The following is a 17605-nucleotide window of genomic DNA, read 5'->3' as shown; positions in this document are numbered from 1 at the left end:
ATATATTACTATAAATTAAGATATTTGATATTCATCGTCACGAAACTACGGGTAAATAACAATCAGAAAAGTATATACTCGCATTCAAATAAATTCAAGTAACATTAATTTTCACTGCGATGGGAAATTACAAAAGCTTCGTGTATTTTAAATAAAACACGTGCTGATTAATGACTTTGGAACAACATTTGGTATTTTTCTAATTTTAAAAACAAAATACCAGACGGAAAAAACATTTGAGTTTTACGTCTGCCGCGAGTACACTTAATGAGTTGAATGCGCAGAAGCAACAAATCAGTCGTGCTGATTGCGCAGGCGCAAGCTCATACTCGCCAGTGCTACCGAACAGTACAGTACGGCTTGAGGGGCCGCACAGTCTGGAGGGGCGTATAGAAAGGAGGCCATATTGTACAGTTAAACCAAAAAGAAAGGAAAATATAGAATCGTCGCTGTCGAATCCGACGTCGTTCCACAAGCGACGATTCCTGGCTCTGCAGCCCGCAGCTGTCTCCCTGCGACGCTCTCTATCCATCTTTGTCTCGCGCGCGCAGCAGTTTTTTTTGTACATAAATACATACGGAAGGAGAGAGAAAGAGAGCTCTTTAGTGCTACTTTCTTGGGGGAGAGACTGAAAGCGAGATCGGTTGTGCACCGTCCCAAGAGGAAGAGGAGTGTCGGTGCAAAAGCCGCCTGTGTAGAGTGACGACTTATCGAGATGGGCACTCGAGACGACGAGTACGACTATCTGTTCAAAGGTAAGCGCTTTACTCGTCTTTCTCGTGAAGGCAGCCAAGTCATCGGTTCGCGCGCGCCTGAGATCATTGTTTTGTGGAAGTAACTCGCTCGCCTGTTTGCCTTCCTATCTACGCATCGATCGCGATGTTTTCTCGCCTTCAGAGAGACGAACAATCGTCGCTGTCGAGGGCCAAACTCTATAGACGTTTGACATTGAGCAGCCAGCAGCAGCTCAACGAAGTGAGAAAGAAAAGGCACGTCACATACGCAGGCTTGTCAACGTCCGGTCTCACTCTCTTTCTCACTCGCTCTCTTTCTCGCTCTCTTCTTGTGGATGACGACGCTTGATTAATATTCCGCGAACCCGAGAAGTATCAGGACTTTTTGATATGGAGCATGTCATGGCTCTGCTCCCTTTTTAGGGCACACATACCCGCGCGCTGACCTCCAATGATCGTGTCATGCATTGATCCGCGGGAGAGCTTAGATTGCTTGGGCAATCACTGTAGATTAGCTGTTGACTCCCACTTTTTTGGATGCGCATCGTCGCATTTTTTACATAAGTACACATGTATATTAGATTGCTTGTGCTGATTGCACCAGCCAAAGAAAACAAAATATTTAATTCTTTGTTTATAAGCAACTGATAAGCTGCTTCCGTTGTCTCTTTGTTTGGAATGGCTTGATACTGGATGAGGCTGATTCACTACTTCACAAGAAAAGAGGAAGTTCAATTACTTGCATTGATCTACTTAGGTTACAAGTCTCCTGAAATAAAATTATATATCTATACTCTAGGAGTTTTGTTTATTTATTTTAAAATGCATATTAAAGATGCCTTAAGGTTTTCTTTGATACACTGACAAATTTCAGCTGATCTTGAAATCTTATTTGTACTTGTCACTGTACGTCAAATTGATGATTAATGTCAATAGTATATGACTTCTATTCGTGCTTGGTAATTGACTAATTTGAATATTTGATTTCAAGACAATTGAAATGATATCATTCCTATGTTGCTAAAAAAATCTCATAACCTAATAGCTTCTAATAATTTCTTTTCTGTGTTTCAGTGGTTCTTATTGGAGATTCTGGAGTAGGCAAGAGTAATCTTCTCTCAAGATTTACGAGAAATGAATTCAATCTTGAATCCAAGTCCACCATTGGAGTTGAATTTGCTACAAGAAGTATACAAGTAGATGGGAAAACAATCAAAGCTCAAATTTGGGATACTGCTGGTCAAGAACGTTATCGTGCTATCACATCTGCGTTAGTTTTATTAATTTATTGTGACTCAGTGCTAAGCTTTATCAACATTCTTTTCAATTTGAATTTGTATTATAGGTATTATCGTGGTGCTGTAGGTGCATTGTTGGTTTATGACATTGCAAAACACTTGACCTATGAAAACGTAGAAAGATGGTTGAGAGAATTACGCGATCATGCCGATCAGAACATTGTTATTATGCTGGTTGGCAATAAATCTGATTTAAGGCATTTGAGAGCTGTACCTACAGATGAGGCTAGAACTTTTGCCGAGAAGAATGGGCTTTCTTTTATAGAGACTTCTGCTCTAGACTCAACCAATGTTGAAACTGCATTCCAAAACATTTTAACAGGTATATAGCTTTGTACTAATTCATCTTACATTTCAATCAATTTGAAATCAATTCTGCTCTTGCAGAGATCTACAGAATCGTCTCGCAGAAACAAATTAGGGATCCTCCTGAAGGAGACACAATTCGACCACAAAATGTAGAAACAATTGATGTTAAGCCAACAATGCCTCCCGATGGAGTGCGTAAACAGTGCTGCCAACAGTGACGTGATGTTTGTTTAACAAATGATTTACTTTACAAGTGAGTTTTTAATAAAATTATTTTAAAATAATGTAAATTTTAAATAAAAAAAGTAGCTCATGATACTATAAAATATATATCTCTATAGAGTTTTATTTGACACCATCTCACTTTTAATTTTTTGCGGGATTTTAGATGCAGTGAGGAAAACACAGAGAGAGGGACAAGAAGTGTGGCGGCCGCTGGTAGATGTAGAGGCTATATACGAGAGCCAAGACTACGTGTACGGGCCTATATTCTCGTATGCTAGAAGGATTTGTCAGCCCCATCAAAACGACAAGATTTTCCGGTTTATTCAAAGAGATAGTTATGGGTGTACACGCGTGTAATACGCAACTTTCTGTTCCTTTTCTTCGTCTTATAAAGTCATTTCGATTACGTGTGAATGTTTCAGCAAACGCAAATACCATGGCTATTACACTTGGTTCTATTGAGAACGAAAAATTCGCCTTATTTACTCAGACATTTATAATTTTTCCGCCACTTTTTTTACTCTTTCTCTGCTTTTATTTTTTCATTTGCTCATGTACATATACGTAATTAAAGCACGAGAATTCACCTTTCGATGCGTATATGAAGCTTACATCTGCGACACATGTGAATCACACGCGTTACGCACTATGAATAAGATAAAAATTGAAAAATTGAACAAAAAAAACTACTAATGCGAGGGCAGACAGATATACATATATTATGTTATTGATAATTAAATGTTGTATTACCGCTTCTTTGTAATACATATATTAATTTTTTTCTGCGCATAATGTGATCATATAAACAATTTGTAACATGTAATATATTTATAACGGAAGAAAATACATATGGCCACAGACCGTCAATTCGAGCACGTCAAGTTCTATGTTGATAAATAAATGAAGAGAAGGAACAAGTTTGAGTAATAGAAATAGAGAAAAAAACAAATTTAAAGAAATAGCAGCTGCCGAATTGATGTAATTTTCAAATCTTTACCTAAAAGTTGTTTACCGTCTTGTTCACACATAATTGTTACAATATAATAGGGCAACAAAAATCCATTATCTGTAAATCATGAAAGTAAATTTTGAATTTCTTTGTGGTACATTATGTATTGCTGGCATATGCATACAATATTACGATGTAACAAGGAAAAAACTGATGTAATAATAGATTGTCAACAGGGCTTTGCTCAATTTTTTACTCGCTCGGGCTTGATAAACCACGTTATTCAATTTTAGCAAGAAATTTTTAATATTTTTTTTTACTCGATATACGTTGAACGTTAGCTCTTGGAGATGAAATTTATTGTATGAAAGAACGCCAATTGATGCAACTTTTCCGGCAAATACACACGCTGATGCGATTAATTCGATTTATAAGATAGTTTGAGAGGAGCAACTAAATTCTCAATATTTAATAAAATAAAAATCAAATCATCTGAATTAGCTAGCTGCACACATTATTTTAATGAAAATAAGGTCATCCACCCTAAATTTTCACGTGTTTCGTAAAAAGCATTTTTTTAGCACGAATGATTTTGCTTGTGCAACTTTGGGACAATGTGAAGACTTCGATAAAAGAGTGGACAAATCAAAGAATGCAAAGAGTAAGGAATCCTAGATTGTAGTTCTTATAATTGCCTTGGAAGTGCGATTGACGAGAAACGTGGAATGGAGGAAACGACAACGTTTACAAGTGGACTATAGTATGAATGTTGATTGGAGCAAGTATACTTAATATCAAAAGAAAATTATCATTTTTACTCGTGTAACCATGACGAGCAATAATGTTATTGCCCCGGTGTGGCATCTTACTCGCGCAATCCGCTCATTTCCTTTAAACATTTAGATATACAATAAAATTGGTTAATGGCATATGAAAATAATTCAGACATCATAGTTAAATAATAAGCTTATTAGAAGCTTGTATGCATCTTCACGAATGAAACTCGAATAAAAATAAACCTATACTACTTGTCGTAATATTTCAGATGAAGAAAATGCCACTAAAATAGAATTAAATTTTCGTTATGAAAATTCGACGTTATGTATGATTTCCTAACTTTTAATGTTAATATTCTATTATTTAACTGTTCTTTTTTAATTTTACTTTAGTAATCTGATATTGAATTGAAATAAAAAAATAATAAACACCACATGATGACTAATACCTTTCTTAAATTAATAACTATTACTTTTCTGCTATTTTCATTTTTTCAAAATGTTAGAATCGCAAAATATACTAGAAATACTAATGCAAACCGTAATTAAGTATTTTTCATTTTTAAATGGCTATGAAAAATAAAATAAAATGAGTAATATATCTTTCTCATTGATGTATTTTTTACTTATTTATCGTCAATTTGTTTTGTTAAGACTACACAAGGTTTCGCATACAATATCACCAATTTAAGAATATTTTGTTATGAAATATTGCTGTGAAAGAAATTGCAAATCTTTTTGTTTTATAGTATTTCGTGATAGATGGAATAATTTAGTTTATTTTTATGAAAATTTTATTTACTATATTGGATACTATCCTTTAATGAAAAAATAAATAGTTATATTTAATAAAAGAAAAACAAATAAATACAATCCTCTTTTATAAATACTTGAGTTTTTGATATTGTTTGCTGCTTGATAATTTAATCTAACCCTTTTAAGAAAATGTAAACTTTTATGTGCATAAAAAGATGTAAATACTTTATATGAAAATCATTCTCTCAGACAACAAACATCACAGTATTGAACGCTACCGTTATTTACAAATGTATACAATTCAAATTATACTTAATTTTTTGAATATGTAGTACAACATTTTAGTCTAGTACTTAAAAACTATAAATTATAGAGTAGAAGAAGCAGATGCAGCTTCCAGACGTACTGTACTTCTCTGAATTCCTTGATTATTTTTCTGTCTATACTCTAACCAACGAGCTAGTTCTGGAGATATTTCTGAATCATTGATATCTGAGGTAGCTTCTACTTGATGATAATAAGCATCTCTTAGCAAGCGAAACGTCTGCACGTTTCTGTATGGTAAGTGAGTCATAGGATCTCGATACTTTGCTGGAAATCTAAATTATAAGATATTTTTTACAAATTATTATTAAAGAGGTAGGAAATGAATTAAAGCAAACTGAAATTAATTCATTACCTTGTAATGGCACATAGCGTTCGTAAAGTAGGCCTTGGAGTAGATTTCTTTTTGAAAATTTGATTAAATTGCTGCATATTCTCAAATGTAACAAAGGTCCTTTCATAATAACTATTTGTTTCTATACATTCAATATTAGTCTCTTTTACTTCTTCACTTGTATCTTTTGTTTTATCTTCACCGTTTGAATTACTGAAAGAAATAACGTTTTTAGAAGCAAATAGAATAACATATTTTATTGTATGCATAAAAATTAGTATACTTTTCATTGGCATCTGTTGATTTTTCAGCTGATTCTGATGTTTTATTACTGTCTGATCTAGATTCAGATTTTTTTTCTTTCTTTGAAATTGATAATTTTAATACTGGCATAGAAAATGATTGATACTTTATCATAGGTCCTATATTTGTTTTGCGAATTACTCTGGTATTTTTCTTTTCGTTCTCTAGCCTTTGATATTTTTCTAAAAAGAGATAATAATATTAACACATCACATATGAATATTAAAATATAATTTTGATAACAGAGTTTACCTAATGATTTCAAATTAATTTCTTCCGTAAGACGTGCTTCTTCTAGCAGCTCTTCTTGTGTGGGCTTATAATCATCATACCTAATTAATTTAACTCGCTTCCTCTGATCTTCAGTTCTTTCTTTTAGTCTTTTCAATGTAGCTGTTGATTTGGCAGTAGTTGAGTGCCTGATAGATCTCTTCTCTGCATGGATACAATATGTGTTAGAGAAATTTGGAAATTAAAAAAAATTTGCGTAATAGAAAATATTTGTAATTACCCATAGGATCAACGTAAATCCTTGCTATTTTCTGTATTTTTGGTTTTCTCCTTTTAACTAAAACTGGTTTTGGTTTTGAATAAGAAGGCTTGGCTGGTTCCTTATATGCTTTAGTGAATACACCTTTTTTCCTCTTCTTTTCATCAATTTCTTGATCTGACACTGGTTCATCATTTTCATCAATGCTAAAATCTGAATCGACTTCATCTTCCACTTCCACTTCTTGCCTGTAAACAAAAGAAAGAAATCTCACAGTATTCGCTTCATAATTTTATAGCAAGGTTTATTTTATAGCACAACACACTTGTAATCTTGATCTTGCTCTGTTTCCTCAAAACCTCCATAAGTAGTTTTGTAAAATTCATCTTCTTCCTCCTCGTTAAGGAGTCTTGCCATTTTATTGCCAGCATTGGCACGTCTTGGTCTTGCTGATGCCATGTTTTATGAAAGTTTCTATCTCTGAAAAGTTGAAATTCATAAATTAATAATAATAATTATAGTATTAAAATTAATTGCACTTATACAAGGCTGGCAAAGAAAGACAATTTTTTTAACTAAGTATTTGACCTAACCTTCGTGACTTAAAAAATGATGAATAAAGAAATCGTTCAAAAATTTTCAAAGTTAATAGAATGTACACAAAAGTTTGTTTTATAAGCAGAAAAATGACTAAATATTTTTCCAGATTACAAAGTACTAAATCAGAAAACGCTATATGTATTTCAAATATTGTATATAAAGTTTAATCGATAACCATGAAAGTAAGATACATAACTGAAAACTACAACGCCGCCGGCACCTACGATAGTCAGCATTGGCAGTCTCGGCAGACGGCACTTTCGGGAGCCACAGTGGATGACGAAATAATACGTCACTTGACGTATTTCATAGTGTAATTGAAGATTGAACTGGTATTTCTAATTATTCAATTCAATAAAAAGAAAACAAAATTCTAAATTTTTCTTCAGTTGAGATAAGAGTTGGTCATAAAGGTACGTTTTAGTCATTATAAAAGCAAATTGATATTTAAGATCATTTAATGAACGACACATTAATCTTATTAAACTCTTTGAGATCAAATTTGGGCAATAATATTGATGAAGGTGAAATTGATATAATGGAATCTATCATAGAGACTTCACAAAAAATAAATCATGATGTAGGTAAATAAATAAATTTTTAATTTTAGTATTTCAAAGTACATATAAATTGCACTTAATTAAGTTTATAACGTTCAATGGAGACAAAAAAAAGAGTATACAAGTTTTGTCAGAACAAGACTTGTCATGAGTTAGAAGTAAATGTAAATATTTGTACAATCACATGAGATATTCATTAAAATATTAACATAATTTTATTAAAACATATTGTCATTTGAAATATTATTATTAGTACTTTTAGAGTGAAAGACTTATACCTAAAACACAGAATAATTCTATCTTTATAGTTTACACATACTTTTACAAAATAATCTACTCTTATCAACGTGTAAAAAGCTAAATATAAATTTTTATATCTCACTAAATAAATGACATTTAGTGACGCTCAATACTAGAACCAAGGCTACGATGTATCATTACTCAAACCATTTTTTTGATCCAGCTTATTTGCATTAGTTTTAACTGTGTAGAAGAAAAAACTTAGTGTGTCTTTCTCAACAATTGGTATCGTTTTAAAATGCTTCGTGAGAATCTGCAAAAAAAAAAATCATAGTATATAAAATGTCTCCTTCATAGTCTGAGCGTATAAACATTAATATAATGAGTTTCAGTGTATAACTGGAAGAAAAAACAATCTATGATACTCACATCAGCCAACTGTGCTTTGTTCAATCCAGGTTTTGTTTGTAATTTATAATGACGCTTATATCTCCTAAGTGTACCAGCATGCAGTTGATATAGGTCAACTTCAGGTACGTCTTGATCTGTTTCCCCAGAATCATCATCTGACTCTTTCCTCCTCCTTTGGTGTTGTTGTTTTGTACGAGCAGACTGAATTACTTGTTTGTGATAATCACACATGTATATGTGCCTTGCCTATAAATTAAAAAATAAAAAATTGTATTATTGTTGGTAGAGTAAAAACCAATTAATTTGTCCCACATGAATGAGGTTTTATTCAAACAAGGGCAATATACAAGTGTGTCCATAGAGGAGTGTCAAGCACGAAAGAGAAATTGGCGCATCATCAAAACAAAGACAGCCTCGTGATGGGCGAAATCCTTAAAAACATCGCAGAACTCACGCGACACGTATATACGAAATAAAAAAGGAAGATGAAGAAGCGTACCATGCTGTCAAGGTTGAGCTTGAGCCTTCTCTGGGTGACGGTCTTTTGTATTCTCTTGCTGTACGATGCATTGCCCGCTTGCCTGGCACATCTGACGCCCTCGTCGACGAGACTGCAAATCTGATCGGCGGCCCCCCGCGAGTCCTCCTCGCCCGTACTAAAACCATTCATTCTGCTAATAGCATTAGCTACCGAGGTCCCGGCTAGTGTACTCGCTATCGATGTCGTCGTCGTCGTCGTGCTGATTGTAGTGGCTGCTTTCGCAGTCGAAGAGGCGTACAGAAAAGGTGTCGCGCACCACGCTACTGACTTTTCACCTGCTGCCATCCACAGTGGCTACCACTTTTCACACTACTCTCCCCGGCATCGCTGTATGCACATTTCTCACTAAAAACTCGTGCGTATCTGCGTTCTCCGTCGCGTGCTCGTGGACCTTTCTCGTAAGTTGGCCGGCTTCTCTCTGTTAAACGAAGATACACCACTATTTAACTGGAGAAGCATATACCACCCGGCAAACTTTTGATAGAAAATATCGGAGATGCGTACACGATCAGCAGGCAAGAGCATATGTGTCAAGCGAAGCGCGTAGAAAACAAGTATGTGCGTAGTTCGGCGCTGAAATTTCGGCTTTCTTGGTCCGCCTGCCTATTTCGTCTGAATGCTGCTGATGCTATACTTCGTTCTCTGTTCTGAACGCTCTCGTGGGCTGTAGCGAGAAGGAACAGCTGGGTGGGATAGACATTGAACAAAGACAATGAATTACGAGTCGAAAAAGTCAAGCAATCAAGTCCAGCAAGCCTAATATCTTCTTGCTATTTCGTTGGCAGCAGTGAGTTTAAATGGTGACGCGGCTAAGATTTCTTTTGTCATTAGCTGTTCTAATCAAATACCTGCCCGCAGTTGTGTTCGATATGCAAATAAGTAGAGTCGCACCCTGTTGTTTACAGCTAAAATTTGTAGACTTGACGGATACCATCATTTGTTTCGAGGTTAAGTTACAGTTTCATGGTTTATTTGTAACTTGACTCTCATTATATGTATTTTAAACCAGCTGACTGGAAAATGGAGCATTCATGCTCCAAAAAATTATTACGTGCTATACGGCTTTTGTAAATAATATCAACGAATATAATCGCTTAAAATATCTTGTAAGGGAAATAATTCAATTTGATTTTTTTTAATTCCAATAAATTTTAGTTTCCAAGAAATAATATAGTTTTTGCACGGTTTTTGAATAGCCAGTGATAAGATCCTAACGACGAAGTCAAAGCTCGTTAGGTGCTTCAAAACTTCAACAGGTTCGGTAAACGCATTACATCAGTACGTACAGAGCGCCAGAAAGTAATATATAACTGTCAAAGTTAAAGGATTATTTCGTATATATTGCTAAATACAAAGAGAAAACCTCCTGATGAAAAAATTAGCCTAAATAAGTTGAAAATTTTAAACTTTGCCACTGAACTTTAGAAAATTAATCGAATTATTTACAAAGATAGTTTTCAATACCTAAAAAATCATACACTTCCTTGCCCAATCCATACGTGTAATATTTAAAAAAATTCAAAGGACGAGTTAATTTAGTTATAACGCAGTCCAAACAACCGCTAATGACTCACGCCTAATAACTCAAAGTCACACTAAACAACCTCAAAGTAATCTATGTGGATCGTCCGAAACCCCTCATAATTTGATCGATTATATCTACATTCGTTGGAGAAACAAGCCCCTCGAGCACGCCTGCACCCCCCGTCGGGTAAAACAACAAAATCAATGTTCTCGCTCTCCTGGACATTGTATCGCTTGGCTATACAGAGCTGACAGCTGGTGCCACCAATCAGGATCAGGTAAAAGTGCAAAAACGCCGCAGAGAGAGTGAGAGAGAGAGCAAGATAATTTTCGGAGTTTATTGCTGATTCGAGCGACCCCCTCTGGCAGTGGCGCAAGTTTGCGTTTTGGAGCAAGGTCTGAGCACCAAAGTCCAAAATAATGACGTGACGCTGAAGGCGTTATTTATACATGTTTTCAAAAACAATGTTAATCATCGTTCCACTTGCAGCGGCATCGACAGCGTCATTGCAGCTAAGTAAGTGAAGGCGCAGCAGCATAAATAACTGTTCAAAGCAGCAATGATGATACGCGCAAGATAGATGGAGAAAGAGTGAACAGCGGCAAGAGCAAGTTAAGGAAGGAATAGCCGGGGGGCGCATAGGCGCAGCGAGCGAACGGCGGCTTCCCGTATTGAGCTGCTACGTATAATCGTTTTCCCGCCTTTTTCGCTTGATGTAGCAGACATTGCGTGTGGCGGCAGCGGCAAATGGCAGGCTGCACATAAGCACAGCACATAGCGTGGAACGCTGAAACGACGGCGCGCATCAGCCAGCACCTACGTAGCAGCGTATAGGTAAGCGTAGCAAGCAGGCAGAGCCGCGGGCATCGAGAGTGGGGGTAAAAAGAAACGCACGAAAACGGTAAAAGGTGAGCGCTGATTGGCCTGGTTTTTGCGGCTTATCTGAAATGGGCCAATAGGCAACCGAGGTTTTCCCCGTCGCGTTGGCCAGACAAGGACGGCGCGAACGCCTTGCGCTCGCGCTAACTCATAAGTGGCGTATCTCTCCGTCTCTTTCGCACCCGTGGCAGGCATCGAGTGAGCCGCAGCTCTCGCGCAGCCAGGCCAGGCCAACAGAACAGCCGCTACCTACTACGTACTACAGCCAAAGCGAGGAGATCCTTGCCGAGCCGCGAGAGAGAGAGAGAGGGAGATAGAACGAGCCCCCTATAGAGCGCCACAAGTCTGACAGAGACGGAGCGATCGAGCAGCAGCAGCAGCAGCACAGCAAGCATAGCACGGCACAGCCAGAGGCAGAGCCTTGTTGCGAGAGTTGAGCCAGGCTGCACAGCATAGCACGACCCAAGCAGAGCGAGCGAGAGAGAAAAACACAGAAAGCCGAGCCGAGAGACAGACAGACACGACACGCAGAGAGACTGGCAGTGCAGAGAGCCAGTGTCTACCGAGTGGACGAGTACTGCTGTTTTTGCTGACGAGACGATAGGTAAGCCATTTTTCGTATTTTTCGGTATTTTCCATTGCGTCGCGCGCCAACTCGCGTCTGTGTCCGTTCGTTTGTTCGTACGCATCTCCCTACTGCGGCCTTAGCCGGCACCTATCCCTCCGTGACAGCCCGCCGTCGCGCTGCCGAGTATAGCGCCGCGCCTTTACCAGCCACTTGGCTGTACAGCCAGATATCCACACCACCGCGGCTAATAACGCGCAAAACGCCAGCGATATAACGAGAGAGAGAGAGAGAGAGAGAGAGAGAGAGGCGCGGATAGCTACCGAGAAAAAGATGGCATTCGTCGAGCTGAGGGCACGGCCGCAAAATCGAGGGGAAAAAATGCCGTATCCGCAGCCGAGAGAAGAAAAAAAATATATACACGCACGTACATATATACGAGAGTGGAGTCGGCGGACGAGTGTGTGCTGTGCATCGTCTATCGGCGCGCGCGCGCATCGCGCGGGGCTTTCGACAGAGAGCCAACCAGCCAACGCACACACGCAGAGCCAGAGGCACGGAGAGACAGAGAGAGATACGCGATGCGAAGAAAGAGCGATTCCATTTCGGTCGCTCTCTGCGGCCGCGGCGTCATTCAATTATTTACTCGCCATTTTTTCCCTCCCGAGTAGAAGAAGCAGCAGCAGCAGCCGCCGCCGCCACCGCCTCCTCTTACTGACTCACTTGGCGTCGTCCATTTTTCTCAATGCCTCGCAATGCAATCCGCTTTTTGCACGTAAAAATGTCGGCTTGTGCACGTACGAGGAAACTTGTTCCTCGCCGCTGTAAACCGAGCGAGTAAGTGAGGCGAGCGAAAAAACGACGCGGCCGTAAGCAAACGTAGGTAGCGTAGGTTTTGGTCGTGCGCGCGCGCGTGTGCCGGTCGATCTCGGTCGGCTTTGTTTTCCACGGTTAGCGGCGCGTTTCCGGGTACGACGAATCCGAAACGGAGTTTCGGAGTATCATTGAGGGGCAGTTTAAGTGATGGCCTGGCGTGGCTACTTGGAACGGCCGAGCTTTCACGATTCCTTTTTGCCTGCGGCCGCACGCGCGTTCGGCCACGGCGGCTACTTGTCAAAAGCGCGTCCCTGACGCTGCCCCATTCTCGATCGATGCGATGCGATGCGTGCTGGCTGTGCTCTGTTGTCCGATTGTTCGATCGATGTTCGTCGTCGAGCATAATCGCAACAGTTGCATCATCGTCATTATTGTTGCCACTCGTGTTCAGTGCTAGTTCCGTGCGTGACAAGCTTGCAAGCTTGCCCATCAAGAACTTGGCTCGTTGGCGATCTACAATCTCGCGAAGCTCAGCTAGGTGGGTTGTTGCTTAGTGGGAGGGAGGGGGCGAGGAAGAAAGAAGTAGTGGCTGCTGCTGCTGCTGCTGCCGCACGCACTCAAGAAAATAGATCGGGACAGCGTGGGAGAAAGAAAAGAGAGACGTATCCCGTTGCGAAGCCAAGTAAGCAAGCCAACAAGCGGCAGCAGCAGCAGCAGCGCTGGAGTTGGTAGCTTGGGATCGCTTGCTCGCGCGCGCGAGACAGAGAGAGAGAGAGAGAGAGAGAGAGCGAGAGAGAGAGAGAGCGTGTGTGTGCGAGTGCAGAGTGGCGGCAGCTGTGTGAGAGAGAAAGAGAGAGAGAGAGGGGAGAGAGCGAGAGTCGTGCATCACTCGTGTTTACACGTAAGCGTCTTCCTCTATGTGCGTCGCTTTACCGCTACCGCCGCGCGCTCCTGCCTGCCAGTTTGCCTACCCGCCTGCTTGCTTGCCTGCCTGCAATACTGTACTGTGTAGCCAAGCCAAAAGCACGTACCAGCCGAGCGAGCAGTGCAGTGTTATAGCAAGCATTCTACTCGTCGACATATCACGTAAGTCGCGCCAAAGTCCGCTCCATTCTGTCTGGGTTTTTCTTCGAGCTTTTCTAACCTCAACGCCGTTAGCTCAGCGAGAGCGCCGCCGTCTGCTAACTTTCGCCGAGGGACTCCCACAGCAGTGCAAGTGTCGTGCTGTGTCGCGCTCGCGCCTTGCGTATCATTGCTCATTGAATTGCCTTTCTGGCCTTTTGTCGCCATTTTATGCCGCTGTCAGTGCACGTGCCGACGATACCTCTATCTCTCTCTCTCTCTCTCTTTCTCTCTCTTCGTCCCTCACCTGCTGTTAATAAGCTCGATATTGCTCCGCTACTCTCGCGCTCGCGCTTTCGCGGATTGTTTGTTGTGTGCCGTGACGACAAGCAGCTGTTCGTGTGAAACCTTCAGCACGCGAGACAGCTCTGAAGGGCAAAGAACACGGCATTCCCAGCGATTTGGCTTTGTTACTAATGTAAAATGGTGGATATGCAATCAATGTACGGGCGACATGTTCGTTGTACGTAACTGCCTGCAGAGCGGCACCGTGTGCATATATGCTCGGCTCAGCTCTTTCTCTTTCTGTCTCTGTCTCTCTCTCTCTCTCTCTCGCTCGCGCGCGCGCTTTGCTTCGATTGCACCGCACCGAGAGCTGGCTCCCTCTCTCTTCGCGCTGCTTTCTGCTCCCCCTTTTTTCTACTCGCTGCGTCGATAGAACCGCCACCGTTCTGCTGCTGCTGCTGCTGCTCCGGCCAAAATGTCTGCTCTTGGCGTGCGAACTTGCGTCGCTTTGCATTTCTCGGAAAAAGCTCATAGCCGCTCGGGCGCCGGGGCGACTTTGCCGGGCCATGAGAGATAGAGACGGAATGAAAATATCCAGTATGGCGGCCGGATGCAACCATCCGCGAAATTCCGGGCTGTCTTCTCGCCGCGAGCCATTGCTGCTCTAGACTGAGACGGGCTACGAGCACGCGCTGTGCGTCGCTCCGCACTCGACGCTGCTTTAATGATTTTTGTTTATAACTTTCGCTTCGTCTCGCTCGTGCACGGCTGTACAGTGTTCGCCTTTCTTTTTTCCCCACGAATCAACCGGTTTTCCCTTCCCCCGATTGTTTCATCGTATTCCAGAATACATTTCCGAGCGACATTAAGTTTTGACAACAAAAATGCAATGCATGCCTTTGGCCGAGCTTTTTGTTGCCTATAGATCAGCTTAAATCTAGCTTAAAACCTTAACAATAAAGAAAGAAGCGAGTTGTTTCAAAATCAATGAATGCATGTGACAGCTCGGATATCCGCGCGGATGAACGGCACCTGTCGCTCGAGCCACAACGCTAAGAAAAAAAATACAGTCCTCTTGAATTGAAATCCAGCTTTCGTCGTCGAGCCGTGGTCGACCCCTCGATTAACGCAAATCATCATACTCTACCAGTTTCAGCATCGTGCGGTGCATACGCTAATGAGGCGTCATCGACACATATATATCTCTCTTGCTCGTATCCGCTGGCTTTCACGCAGGCGTAAATCTTGACCCGTAAAAATTGTGCGCACATACAGCGAATAATCGCGGTGATAGGTCGTCCGTTAACGAAACTCTGTGTTGACCTGGTCATTAACGAAGGATGCTTTTCTTTCCAGACATCCAGCTCAGCGTAGCATCACGACGAGCACCCGGAAGAACTTGAGCTGTGTCCCTAGTACACAGCGATAAAGTTCTTGCGTAGGCGTTACTTGCTTTGTTTCAGTATATCGTTGATATCGATAAAGCCATGGAGGTAAGTCACGCAATTTTGAAATGCACATGCATTTGGTTTTTTTTTCTTTTTTTTTAGAATACATGAAATTCAGCATACCGAACGCGTCCACATTTGATTTGAATCTACGAGCTACGCATGTAGCTGTAATGCAGATATGTCTACACACAAATCTACAATAGTTGTGAGCAATTATGCACATTGTTACGGCGTTTGAGTAAATAGTGAGAAATTTTACTTGTAGTTTGATCAATTTCTTTTAGGTAAAAATTTGTATTTTTCATTTATTCTACGAGTATTGTATACATTGAATGGTAGTATTTTAACAGTAACAATGATCATTATTTGTAAGACAAAATCTGCATAGAATTAAAACATTTACTTTTTTAATGGCAAACAAGGAAAATGCTGAATTATATGTATTCTGAAATATTAATGTACAATGTATAATCCATATTATCTGCTGTATAATTGATGAAATCGAGAAGACACCTATTTATGTTCCATTTTTTATGTATAAGAATTTGATATTTGCCAAAGCTCTTCAAGTATTGTTTGATGTTAAGAATTTTTTCCATATTGTCGAATATAAGGCGCAAACATACAGGCGTTGGTTTGTTAAATGTACGAAAATTATTAGTTTTTTTAAGTGACCACAGCATACAATTGAGTATTATTATCCACCGCAGCTATTAATATCAATTTTTAAGTAGATAAATGCCGTAACATATAGAAACTATTTGTTAATATGGCTCATTTTTTAATCACGTACAATATACGATTGAATGCCGATTATTTTCCAAAGCTCGTGAGTATTGTTTAACGTAAAGAATGTCTCGTGATATCGAATTTAGTCTACCCGTATAATAAAAGCTATTTGTTATTCTTGACTCAAATTTATTCCATTTGTGTCTAAATGTTGGAGCATTTATATCCAATATCGGTCACAATCTTTTTGACAAACGACAGAAAAAATATTAATTTGGCCATCTGCCTAAATAATTTCATTACCGGTGACCAATAAGTAAGAGAGCATAAGGTAAAGTTACCCTCACTGAGTGAAGCAACCCTAATAAACTGCAGGCACAAAGCGTAATCGCGATCGTAGCGTCGTACATTGTCCTGCTGGGTCCCCCGAAAAATAGCAAACCCCCCCCCCCCCCCCCCTCAAACTTAATCGTGAAAAACTATCTCACGCGTGGAAAACGACAAGGCATATGCGTCAGTCGTTTCCCGCGTATTTCTGTGCGAGTTGTTGCAGCCGGTGCACCCCAAGCCTTCGTTACGCCATATGATTTTGAAGCGCGGAGGGGAACACTATAATCGAACAGAAGGGGATCCTGGCGGGTAGCTTTACCTGCAACGTATTAGACTATAGGTGTGGCAGTCGGCTTTGTTTTTTTCTTCTTTTTGTTGAGTTTTTCCAAAATTTATTAGTTGATTTATGGTTGAACTATTTTATTTACCTAATGTCTCCGGGAAAAAAGAAAGTATCGTTATTCTTTCTTTCATTCAGAGGAATCTGATGTTTCTTTAACGAGCGACTTAGGGATTATTCCTACAGTGTGTATTATTTACTATTCGTTTTACATTTTTTTCTTGTGATATTATATATATATATAAGTTTCAAAGAGACGATGCGACGAGAGTGTGTGTGTGTGTGTTTGTATGTGTATATACATACATACACACACATACACACACATACACATACACTCGTCGCATCGTCTCTTTGAAACTTAACGACGCAAATTCTCACGAGGTTGTAATATCGATTTTCTCATTACATCTTCTAGCCGTTTTAAGAGCAAAAATATTATGAGCACGCAAGTTATTCCAAGAATTTGAAACTCATCCTGCACTGTTCCCTAGCGTAGTCACGTAAATCTACAAGTGACAAAAAGAACTTCAAATTCCACAAACAAAATGTCTACCCGCGCTGTCATGCGCGATTCCCACTCTTTTTCTGGATATTCTTTTCTTTTTATAATTTTTTTTTTTTTTTCAAATTTGAAAAAATATTTTTTTAAGTTTCATTGCTACGGTCGCAAAGGAAGGGAGAGGGGCTTTTTACCCGATAATATTCGTCGTCCTTCTCCCACCCTCGTTCTCTTTCTAATATCGCGCGTCCTTGTCTGCAGCGTGCGGCGT

General features: G+C 39.9%; 3 protein-coding genes and 1 long non-coding RNA gene across 6 annotated transcripts; 2 read left to right on the top strand and 2 right to left on the bottom strand.

The window, feature by feature from the left end:
- The first annotated feature begins 338 nt into the window (after positions 1-338).
- LOC131673111 (ras-related protein Rab-11A) lies at positions 339-4834 on the top strand. The gene is made up of 5 exons (XM_058950829.1): positions 339-755; positions 1809-2004; positions 2080-2354; positions 2420-2594; positions 2730-4834. The coding sequence occupies exons 1-4, from the start codon at positions 716-718 to the stop codon at positions 2557-2559; spliced, it is 651 nt and encodes a 216-aa protein (XP_058806812.1). The 5' UTR covers positions 339-715; the 3' UTR covers positions 2560-2594; positions 2730-4834.
- A 71-nt stretch (positions 4835-4905) lies between these two features.
- LOC131673139 (vacuolar protein sorting-associated protein 72 homolog) lies at positions 4906-7346 on the bottom strand. Of its 2 annotated transcripts, none has more exons than XM_058950882.1 (7): positions 7295-7346; positions 6824-6978; positions 6520-6746; positions 6261-6443; positions 5989-6190; positions 5727-5918; positions 4906-5646 (listed from the first exon to the last, which is right to left on the bottom strand). In XM_058950882.1, the coding sequence occupies exons 2-7, from the start codon at positions 6955-6957 to the stop codon at positions 5415-5417; spliced, it is 1170 nt and encodes a 389-aa protein (XP_058806865.1). In that variant the 5' UTR covers positions 6958-6978; positions 7295-7346; the 3' UTR covers positions 4906-5414. The 2 variants fall into 2 exon arrangements, with proteins under 2 accessions (XP_058806865.1, XP_058806864.1); XM_058950881.1 differs by having other exon boundaries at positions 7092-7333.
- Positions 7347-7760: 414 nt separating this feature from the next.
- Positions 7761-9914, bottom strand: LOC131673131 (histone deacetylase complex subunit SAP30 homolog). Of its 2 annotated transcripts, XM_058950871.1 has the most exons (4): positions 9355-9914; positions 8809-9268; positions 8328-8555; positions 7761-8211 (listed from the first exon to the last, which is right to left on the bottom strand). In XM_058950871.1, exons 2-4 carry the CDS (start codon positions 9133-9135, stop codon positions 8083-8085), a joined length of 684 nt encoding a protein of 227 aa, XP_058806854.1. In that variant the 5' UTR covers positions 9136-9268; positions 9355-9914; the 3' UTR covers positions 7761-8082. The 2 variants fall into 2 exon arrangements, with proteins under 2 accessions (XP_058806854.1, XP_058806853.1); XM_058950870.1 differs by having other exon boundaries at positions 8809-9914.
- Positions 9915-10775: 861 nt separating this feature from the next.
- On the top strand, positions 10776-15495 carry LOC131673132 (uncharacterized). Its single transcript, XR_009302685.1, has 3 exons — positions 10776-11209; positions 11335-11858; positions 15339-15495. It is a non-coding gene; the product is annotated as an uncharacterized LOC131673132 (long non-coding RNA).
- Positions 15496-17605: the final 2110 nt, after the last annotated feature.

The sequence above is a fragment of the Phymastichus coffea genome, unplaced genomic scaffold, assembly GCF_024137745.1.
Source record: "Phymastichus coffea isolate CEN01 unplaced genomic scaffold, Cenicafe_Pcof_1.1 PCOF00169, whole genome shotgun sequence".
Lineage (NCBI taxonomy): Eukaryota > Metazoa > Arthropoda > Insecta > Hymenoptera > Eulophidae > Phymastichus > Phymastichus coffea.
The sequence above is the reverse complement of the archived record's forward strand: the minus strand, read 5'-3'. Positions and strand labels throughout refer to the sequence as shown.